Genomic DNA, 11,076 nt, shown 5'->3' on the forward strand with positions numbered 1-11,076 from the left:
AAAAAATGTGTGTTATCATTTTTTTTCCTGTGGTGAATCAAACAAACCTTAGAGATAAAGGGTCACTCCTAGTAATACTTAGTTGCTGAGTCAAAAAATGTTGTGCTGGAACCAGCAGAGGTGTCTGGAGTCATCCTGGTGATGCAGTATGCACATATAGGGCATGCACCTCTGACTCCTGAGCCACCTCCCCAGCTCAGAGACCATGTTTATAAACCTCTCTGGCATTCAGGAATCACCTGAACAGGAGAGATGTAGTTAAAATAACTTGTGGCTCAGCCCTTACTTGTCCTGCCTTTCTCATACCCTCAGCTGAGCTTCATTTTTCAGGAGAGAGGGAAGCAGAACAAGGGTCCAAAGAATAAAGTCAAAGAGTGAGCCCTGGATGGAAAAGAGATGATCTATTGGACAAGAAGAAGGGGGTGGTATCTGGTTGCAGACTTCTGGGTGCCCTTGTGGATGGAACAACCTAGAGGAGGCTGAGGCAGGGCACCTACAATGAAGGCTCTCTGCATGAGAAGTAAGAAGCACTTAGTGTTGGGGCTCTGTCACCAGTATGCTGAGTGCTGAAGGTGAGTTACTACTTCACCTCCATTTTTGTGCCAGTGTCCCTGGCCCACCCATGGTGTGCCCTGTATCACGATGTCCCAGGTGTCCAGCATCTACTCACCTTGTGCTCTGCACGTCTGTCCTTCTTCATGCCTTTGATGAAATCTGCTCTGCCCTGCAGATGCTGCATGAATTCTCCCAGGGTCATGTCTCCCTTCTCCACCAAGACATGAGGCATGTGGGGCTCTGTGGAGAAAACACCAATCCTTGGCACCTGGCCTGGGATAAGGGCAGTGCCAGGGCTTGGGTTTAGGGACAGGATCTGCACCAGGATAGGGGACTCCCATTAGCTAAAGAGTGAAGTTGGGGTAGTAGAAGACTCCATTGCGAAGAGGTAGGAGAGCCTATAAAAAGGGGGCCTCATGGTTTCTCATTGAGCCTCTGCCCATCTATAAAATGGAAGTGGGATGGGGCCAGTTTTTTTTTAAGATTCTGGCATTTTGGGGCCTCTTTTCCTTTTGGGGGGCACATTCAGCAGTCCTCGGAATTTATTCCTTGCTCTGTGCTCAGAGATCTCTTGTGGGCAGTGCTCAGGAGATCATATTTGGTACCAGGGATCAAACCAGGCTCAGCACTGTTCAAAGAAATCACTGTCCTATCCTGATGTCCTATCTCTCTGACCCCTCCCTGACTTCTTAAAGACATAGGAATTGTTTCCTGAGGTTCAGAGCTCCATGTCCTCTCTGTGTTAGAAATTCAAAGCTGCCTGGGCTTGCTACTCACTGGCCTGGAGACACAGTGAAGGCCTGGAGGTACAGTATGTGAAGGTTGGATGAAACTCCAGATCCTCTAGAACTAAAATTAGGACACAAGATGTTCCATTCTGCCAGACAGGGCAAATAAACCAGGGAGTAGGCAGTTGGCATTTTTTTTCTGTCACTCATCCCTGCTTGCCAATGGGGACCCCTTGGGTGGGCTCTTTCCTCCCCCGCCTCTGTACCGCTGGGGTGGATGTGGATCTCCACGGGCCTGTCAAAGGTGTGCTTGCTGGCCAATGTGACGATGATGCTCTTGGCTGAACAGGCAGAAGGGGCGGCATCCGCTCTGATCTCATGGGTGGGACTCTCGACTCCTGGGACACAGAAAAGCAGGGTGGGTTTAGGAGCCCCAGGACAAGGAGGGGCTTGGAAGAGACATTACTGCCTAGGGCAGAGATGACTGCTAACTGAGTCCTATGGGGGTTCCTGACTTTTGTCACCATCTCCAGGCCACCTCAGTTTTATCATCTGCAAAATGAGGGATCAGATAGAGGAAGTCGAATGGCCCTGGCTACCCTAAGGTCAAGTAGGGGAATCCAGGGATTTGTTTTCTCAGAACACACGGCTTTAAGGAGCTCAGAATTCCCTCGGTGGGTGAGCACCCCTTAAATGTCTCTTGTTGCTGTGCTCCTCTGAGGGATGCTCATGAATAGAACTGAGGTCCAATGTGTCTTGGGGAGGGGACCATCAGGACACTGGTTCTTGGTGAGGTTGCCCTTTCATAGCCTCTGGATCTCTGACAATCTAGCTAGCTCCCAGAGCATGGCCTGGACCAATTTTGTGAGCTGGTGTGGGAGTGAGGGGTGGGGGAATACAGTATGGTGCTAGTTCCTAGGTGAACCTGAGATGCAGGGTGAGAATGGGGAGCAGCCCGATGACATAACCTCTATGAGAGACCTCAGCACCACCAAGGAAGCCATGGACTCAAGATGGGATAACTCAGAAGCTTGTCCTAGGCATATCTCAAGAGTAGGAAATGGAGGTCCTTGAAAGGCCCTGTCCTTTGGCTTCTCTTCCATTAGACTCAGCAGCTTTTCCATCTTTATCTCCCCCCCTTCATTCCTGGTAGTTTTAGGCCTGAAACCCACCCCAGTCCCCTGACAGATTGGCTCCCATTCACCCCCAACTCAGTCTGTGTAGCCATCTCTCACCTGCAAGTAGGCACGGTCCCCGGATCTCTAGCTGAAAGCTGAAGTCGTATTCCATGGGGTTAGACACACTGGTGTCCAGGAGAGCTGCCAGGCACAGCTTGTTCCAGGAGTCCAGGGCCTTGGCGCTGAAGCAATGCTTGTCTTTGCTGGGAAGGGGGCCAAAAGGAGGAGGACGAAAATGCAGGAAGCCAGGGCTAAGGCAGGGGGCCAACATGAAAAGACATGGGAGGACAACGAATCCCAGACAACCCTGGTACCTTGAAGCACCACCCTAAAGGGGTCTGAGGAGCTTCTTGTCACCCTCTGCTGGGACTGTCCCACTCAACCTGACCTGGGGACATGCACAGCTACCAACCTAAGAGATGGTCTGCAATCTGGAACACAGCTCTACTTCACCTCCTTGTCTGTCCCCCCCCCCCCCGCCCCAACCACACAGGGAAACAATCTAGGGTGATGAGGAAACAGGAGTAAGTTCCCACAATTTGGACCAGGTGAGTCTTGTACCCCTCTCCTAGGTGAGCAAAACTGCACAATGAGGTTGGTACCACTTCATACTACTTCTATATTCCTGTCTAGTGCCCAGGAGCCTGAGTCCTGTCATAAGTCCTACTCTTCTAAAGCTTGGTTTACTCATCAGTGAAATGGGGAAAATGTTGAACTAGCTGTCAGGAGCCAGTGCTTAGCAAAGAGCCACCCACTGAACACTGAGGTCTGGGCTTCTTTCTGGGTCTTTCCCTTTTTTGGCTTTCTATCTACTCCTGTCACCCCACTCCAGGCACTTTGTATTATGTCCTTAAATATGTGTGCATCCAGGTCCAATGCAGAAGTGTTCGTTGTATATATGTTAAATAGAAAGGAGTGCTCTGTGTTATGAATTCCCTTCAATTTCCTTTCTCACCACTTAGTGCTGGTTTTGGGATTGCTTTTTAAAAATTAAAAAAAAATTAAATGTACTATATTTGGCAGTGATCAAGACCCCAAAGCCACTCCAGGTTGAACTTAGCCTATTTGGCTGTTGAGGCTTCTGAGGGCTACCAGGGCCATACCTTCCAGTGCTCAAGGGGTTGGTTATGCAGCATCAGGAATCAAACTCAAAGCCTTGCAAGGCATGTACTCTGTCATATGAGCAATCTCTATCCCTCAATGCTATTTTAATTAATTAATTAATTATAAATTTTTTTCATTTCTTGGGATGTGTGGCAGTCAGGGGTTACTTCTGTTGGTGCTATAGATTACCAGTCATTGAACTGAGTTGGCCATTTACAAGGCAAGCACCTTAACCATTTATTCTCCTCCAAGATCCTTAATGCTGTGATTGAGAACTGCTAACAAGGCTGTCTAGAAATCAGACTCTTTGCTAGTGACATTGCTTTGCATTAGGGAAGCTGTGATATTGTTCTTTTGACCCTCAGAGCCCACATGTGTTGCCATCATAAAGATGCCCTTCGGTATCCCCTTTACCCAGTTTCTTTGGGATTCCTGAATCAAAGAGCATACATTGGAAATTGCCAAAATGCCCTCTAGGATGACTCTTTGGGTCTTTGCCTTGAGTGATGAGCAAGAATTTTTAATTCCTTCTCCCCCTTGCCTCATTGACACTTGGTATTTATTTTTCCAGATCACTTGGAGACACATGATTCCTAGGGATTTCCAGCTTCTTCCAAGAACTTCTCTGCCAGCACCACTTGTTGGCATGGGCATTTGTAAGTGGATCAGAGCAACCAGATCAAAAACCACTTGCCTCTTGATCCCTGGCCTACCAAGGTCTTTAATAGCCCCAGTCTTTTCAGGCCTGCCCCTGAAATGTGTCGAGTCTTGTGTCAGCATAGCACTTAGATCAGTGGCTGGTGTAGTCTGGTCTGGGAACAATAGACCTTCTGCCAGCTTCCCCACTGTGTATACACATCTCTTCCCTCTGTGCTTCCCCTGAGATAAAGGCTGGACCTGTCAACTACTCATCGACTTCCTCCTACTTCTGTTCTGAGTGGCCTGGGAGCCTTCAACTTTTATCAGTCCCAGCCCATTCTGAAGCAGAACTTAGCACTTTATGCTCCTTCTGCTTGCTACCTTCATTCAGGGCAGGCCTCCCATACTAATAGAACCCTTTCTGTGCTGCTGAAAAAGCAACACCCACTCCACTCGTCAAGAGCACTTAACTTTATAAAACTCATCACTTTATCTGCTATGACTATTATCTCTTGCCCCCCACCCTCCAATCAGGTGATGTCAGGGCTGTGACAGCATATTCTCTATACCCTGCTTTCATTCCCTAGGGAACCAGATATCAGCTGTCCTAAAACCCTTTCTAGGGCATGTGTGAAGCACTTAGATAAGTGTGACACATCCTCCTGGATTCCAACTTGGCTTAAAGATTGGTGGGGATTTAAATAATTGAGCTGGTAATGAATTGCAAGTATAATCTTTAATCTCAGGATACTATGGAGCCTATTATTTAGTATTATTACTTTGAAGTTGGAATATTTTTATTCAAGCACTTGAAATCAATTTTTAAAATTTGCATGGGTTGGACTAGGATTCGGTTTTGTGGCAGAGCATTTACCTTGTATATGCGAGGCCCTGGGTTTAAGTCCCAGCACTATACTGAGAGCAATACTCTGTGCACTCAGCTATGTGTTGCTCCTGAGCACTGTTGGGTGTGGCCCCAAAGCAAAATAAATACTCAAAAAATTCACACTCATAGAATAAAATGCACGGTTTCAAAATGCATCAGTGCTTAGCAGGCATTCATCTTCAATAGAGGAAATGACTTCCTCAGTCATGAGATTAGAGTAGTCCATTCTCAGGTTTTGATGCCCTGGATAAATGCCCACTTCCTTTTCCTTTTAAGTTTATCAGAGTGCAGACACACTGCCCAGGGCTCCCCTCTCTGGACTGTGAAAGCCCCACTTTAGTGTCCTTAGAGCCACTTTGTTGCTTTGGGAAGAAAGGCAAAGTGTCTCTGCAACCTCAGCCTGCATCTCTGTGGCCTCATCTCACTTCCTCTTTGGGCTACATCTTGCCTCCCCTGGGGCTTCTGTCCAAGAGTTTCTCACCTCAGGAGAAACTCAGGAGAAAATATGTGTGGTGCTCACACACCCCGTTACAGTTTAACTTCTCAGAGTAGCACGGGCAGCTGGCCTCTCAGTGCCAGGCCAGTGCTGGTCTTCTGGTCCCATCCATTTGGTGTAGCGAATCAGCATACAGTATAAGCACCCTTAGCTGTGCCTTAAGGATGTCATGAGGAGAAGTTGTTTCTGCACTGTTTTCTGCCAAGGCAGTAACTCTATCATTCTGGCCCCGGCAGTCCATGTTGTGTCACACATAGTCTGCTCAGTAAATACCTCTTGTGTGTGAAGAAACAAAACTTGGGGTGCTGATGCTGACCTGTCTAAGATCTAGAACTTTTGGCCCATTCCCATCAGAGCCCTTCAGGCAGGCTATTAAGTATGCTCCACATGATTGGAGAGAAACCATTAGTCAGAGGGAAGCTGGGAGCCCCCTTCTATGCCCCATAACTTTATCCTCTTAGTCCCAATTTCCTCACCCACTCCCACAACCACTTGTGCAGGGGACTCTTACCCTTGGGTATGTTGATTGGCAGTGTCAATGTCATCGGTGCAGAGGTGGGACACAATGGGGACGCAGACGGCAGGCAACATCACCTGTACAGCCCCATTGGGCAGGGTTGGGAGCTCTGAGGAGGTGCTGATGAAGACGGTAATATTCTCCATGGGGGTGATGGTCCCCAGGTTGACCACAAACAGGATCCTTTCCAAATCCTCATCCAAAGGCACCTTGCCTGGAGGCCAGTACTGAGTGGTGAAGGGAGCACCATCTTGTGTAAAGTTCCCTAAGGGTTAGGTCAACAGTTAGGGATCATGGACTGGTCACTCCAGGTCCCCTATACACTTGCAATGCCACCAGTTTGGGAAGCCCAATTTGCTGATGGTAGAAAGGACTCATTCTAGAAGGTTGAGTTACCCAGAAAATAACTCACTCAATAAATGTGCATCTCAATAGCTGGGATTGGGGGTGGGTGGACTGCTGTCACTTCCCCTTGGAAGTGGGAGACCTGAAACCATGAAAGCCCAGCAGGGGTCATGTCTCCAATGTCAGACTCTACTTCCTAAGAACCACATTCAAGCACCTGCCTATTTTTTATCCATATTCTTCCGCATGCTTATTCTTTAATGTTCATTCTATATATATATATATATATATATATGCATATATACACATATATAAATATATATGTATACATACATATATTTTGTCTTGGTTCTAGTCTGGACCACTCCACCCATCTTTGACATATCCAGATCTCTTGTCTTGGTTACTGGCAGTTCCAGACTGTGAGAATCCCTAAAATTGTGAGGGTGACAGTATTCCATATACAATGAGCATGCATTAAGATTTTGAACATCTTGCTAGTTCTTCAAGACCATGTTTTCTCTTGAACATATATCTTTCTGGCTTGTCTATGTGTTCCTTTGCTAGCTTATATCCTCTCTAGAGAAGTTGATGTTCATTCTTGGACACACACTGCTTTCTCTTCCCTCACATCTTTGTAAGTAAGTTTTAATAAAACTATCTTAATTTACCAAAGGAAAAAATGATTTTTGTTTGGTTGTTTTTTTGGGCCACACCCAGTAGTGCTCAGAGGTTACTTTTGGCTCTGTGCTGAAGGATCATTCCTTGTACACTCAGGGGACCATATGGGATACAGGACATTAAAACCAGATCATCTGCATGCAAGACAACTACCCTAGCCAATGTGCTCTCTCTCTCTCTCTTGCCCTGAAAACAAGATTCTTGAATATCTGAATGATCAGGAGAACAAACTATATTGACCTCAGATCTAATAGGAATCTCACCTACTATGGATTCAAGCCCTGGTTCTGACCCTCATATAAATGTATTTTTGAATCAGTCACCGTCTCTGAAACTTAGCAGCCTCAAGAGCAGAGACAGGTATCCTACTGCTGACTGGAGTTCCATATAGCAGGAACTGAGGTGCGTGCTTCATGTATGTGCTTGAGCTCAGTGGGAATCACAGTAAGATCCATCTCAGAGATGATGTTGAATATCTTATCCAACTCACACTGCAAGGAGGTCACAGCCCTGGAAAAAATCCTGATCTGATTTGTTCTACCCCTTGTGAATGTCAGGAGCCTGCTGTTCTAGTATCATTCCTCCTTTAATGACCTTCACACTTTCAAAGTGTAAAGAGCAAGCACTCCCACTAATTTGCAGACAGTGAGGTAAAGTTCAGAGAGGTTAAGAATTGGTCCCACATCACATCACACTAGGTTCCATCTCAGGATCTCTAGCTCCGAGTTCAGTGCCTTCTCTCTGTCAGCCTGAGACTGACTCAGGCCCTGTTCAGGCCCTCCCACAGTCCTCCTGGCCACCTTACCTGTGACAGTGGCTCCCATGTAGCTGGTATCCAGTTGGCAGCTCTCAAGCTTGGCTTTGTCCTTGATCTGTACTGTCACAATGCGGTCAGCAATGATCGCTTCAAAGCCAATCACTGTGGTGTACTCATCCAGAGGGTACACAAAGAGGCCTGCCAGAGCAAGACCCAGCATTGTGGGATGCCCAAACCCACCCCAGAACTGGGCAAGAACCTGGAACTTCATTTCACTGAATCTTAGATGGAGAATCTGGGGCATAGAGGAGTGGGTGAGAGTAGGGGTCAGGAGGGACCTACAGGGGACATCTGTCCCCTCTTCCTTACTCTGTGAGGGTGGAGGAGTTAGCACTTCTGTTTTTTTTTTCTTGAGTCTAAATTATTTTTATTTTTGGAGGAAACAAAAACACTTTGATTTTCCAGAATTAAAACTAAGGATTGGGGCCAGAGAGAGAAAGAGAGAGAAAAGAGAGAGAGAAAGAGAGAGAGAGAAAAGAGAAGAGAGAGAAAGAGAGAGAGAAAAAGAGAGAGAAGGAGAGAGGGAGAGAGGGAGAGAGAGAGAAAGAGAGAGAGAGAATACAGCAAGATTAGCCATTTGCCTGCACATGGCTGACCTGGGTTTGATCCTCAGCACCACATATGGGAATCCAAGCCCCACCAGGAATGATCCTTGAGTGCTGCACCAGGAGAAAACCTGGGCACTGCCAGATGTGGCACAAACAACAGCAACAACAAAATTTAAAAAATAATAAAAATACTAAGGACTGTTCCTAAGGAAAACTTAACAAATAATTGTGTTTAATTGATTTCCTGGTTCTGTTGTGCTTCCTAGTCAAGATGGGTTCCAAATTTATCTACATTTAGAATAAGAATGCTTTTCTCTTTAGTTAGAAATGTAGTTTTTGTCTGACTTGTGGAGTAGGCCTGACAAATCCACCTGTGGAGGGCCCTCAACACCAGAAACTGAGACTAGAGAGAACGGACATGGGTTCTCACCCCATCCAAGCACCTTTCCTTGCCAGTGACCTCTTACTTCACAACTCTGCATATAAAATGCAGATAATGAAGCCTTGACCAGGTTCTTGGATGATGTGGATCAAGATTCACCATACACTGGGCTCTGTGTCCCAGAGCACCTGCCCAGGGTGTTTGTTTTTGGTTTATTTGGGGGCCACACTCAGCAGTTATAGAGTGTGGTGGAGGTCAAACTGAGAACTGGGCCTTTTACAAGCTCAGTCCATTGTGCTTTCTCTGGTCTGCCAGAAAGTTGTTTTTCTAACACCTGGCAGTATTCATGGATTACTCCTGACTTTGTGTTTAAGGGTCACTTCTTGTGGAATTTGAGTTACTGCATGGGGGTTCTGAGAATCAAACATGGGTCAGCAGCATGCAAGGCAAATGTTCTATCCACTGTACTATCTCTTTGGCCCCTGCTGACAGCTATATAAACTTAGTGCCTCGCCAAATTTCCAAGCACATGCATGTTTTGTGATTGCGCTTTTTGAGTTCAGAAGTTCTAGACAGGGTCTGGTCTCTGCCTTTCTTCCCTGGAGCCTGAGTGAGTCTGGGTTCAGGAACCACAAGGAGATGCTAGGTGATTTGCTCTTGCTTAATCTGTTCACTAATAGTGATTGGCACAGAGGGTGAGCCTTCTACAAACTCTGGCCTCCATCTCCTTATCTATAAAAGGAAACACACACACTCTCTCTCTGTAGGTGGTAAACCTAAAAACTTTGTCCTCAAGGAATTTAGTAATTTAACATCCTGGGCCCCAGATTTCCTCAACCAGTCACTTTCTCTCATTTTCTTTCACAGAGCCATTTACTCTGCCCAGGAACCATCAGGATGGTATCCACAGATTGGGAACTAGAAGTCCGCATTCTGTGGGTGAGAAGGAATTTTAACCATAGCAAACCTCCATGGCAACCTCTACTAGACCCCATAGAGGCATTTGAGGTACAAAAGGCTCCTTGCAGGCAATGCCCTTTCATTCTCCCCACTGCCTCACTGATATTAACCAATTGGCTTCATCCCCACTGTCATTCCTTAGGTGTTAGCTTATTTGTTCCTCTTTCATTTCTGGGCTCACTTGGATCCTGATTTCCACAGGGATTTTCCCCCCAAGAATGTGCAGGAATAAGAGCTTAGGACTGGGAGTTTCTGGCTCTCTCTGCTTCTATGCTAGTCTGAGGTTCCTTGAGAAAGTAGGTGGGCTCCCATTTTGATCTATTTGTTGCCAGCTTGGATGCATGCAGGACGAAACTGTTGTACATCTTACAGATGAGCTGGGACCTAGAAAAGTCATGGGACTTGCTTGGGGTCATCAGGATAATAAGAGGGTGGCCCTGGACAACCCTCAGAGGGCTCCTTACCCTGGAAGGGTTGAGGCTCCAGATTGCCATAAGTGAGGGAGGCAGTGAGTCCCAGGGCATAACCACTGACAAAAGACGTGACTTCAGACGAGGTGAGGGGCAGGAATGCTCCTGTGTTTTGGTTCAGCAGACCTGGCATCCTGCTGGCTACTCAGCCTTCAGGGTCTGTAAGAGTCAAAAAAAAACAACAAAACAGAGAGTGGGAGACGGGTCCTCTCTCCCTCTTGGTATCCCAAGGACCTCTTGGCACTTCTAGTGGGTGAGTCTCAGTATTGCATCTTGGTACCATACAGTCCCTGAGAAGTGGTCCTGCCATTTCTTGTCTCTCCTAGGAGAAAGGAGCTGCAAGATTTGCACCAGCACCTCAACTTAGAGCACAGTTAGGGGCCCAAGTACAAGGGTCCCCAGGGAAGATGAGAGAGGATGCTGTGTTCTTTCTTCTCTGGAGAGTGGCTTGGCAGGCACCTGCCTCTGTCAGCTCCTGGATCATGAGTCCTAGACTTTCTCCTTGACATGACAATCTGGAAATAACTACCAGACTCCCTCTTTCTCTGACTTGTTTGCCTGTAACCCCCCAACTTCCCATTTCCCTAACCTTTTTTTTTTTTTTTTTGGTTTTTTGGTCACACCCAGCAGCACTCAGGGGTTACTCCTGGGTCTATGCTCAGAAATCGCTCCTGGCAGGCTTGGGGGACCATATGGGATGCTGGGATTTGAACCACCATCCTTCTGCATGCAAGGCAAATGCCCTACTTCCGAGCTATCTCTCCAGCCCC

General features: G+C 46.9%; 1 protein-coding gene across 1 annotated transcript in view; it reads right to left on the bottom strand.

Moving 5' to 3' along the window:
* The window catches only part of VWA5B1 (von Willebrand factor A domain containing 5B1), a 44,709-nt gene extending 34,270 nt beyond the window's left edge, over window positions 1-10,439 (bottom strand). The window contains exons 1-6 of the mRNA XM_049772515.1: window positions 10,301-10,439; window positions 7,935-8,084; window positions 6,098-6,368; window positions 2,519-2,664; window positions 1,550-1,681; window positions 671-795 (exon numbers count right to left, since the gene is read on the bottom strand). Coding sequence (XP_049628472.1) covers window positions 671-795; window positions 1,550-1,681; window positions 2,519-2,664; window positions 6,098-6,368; window positions 7,935-8,084; window positions 10,301-10,439 — 963 coding nt within the window. The remainder of the gene's footprint in view (window positions 1-670; window positions 796-1,549; window positions 1,682-2,518; window positions 2,665-6,097; window positions 6,369-7,934; window positions 8,085-10,300) is intronic.
* Window positions 10,440-11,076: the final 637 nt, after the last annotated feature.

Source organism: Suncus etruscus, chromosome 4 (assembly GCF_024139225.1).
Source record: "Suncus etruscus isolate mSunEtr1 chromosome 4, mSunEtr1.pri.cur, whole genome shotgun sequence".
Taxonomy (NCBI): Eukaryota; Metazoa; Chordata; class Mammalia; order Eulipotyphla; family Soricidae; genus Suncus; species Suncus etruscus.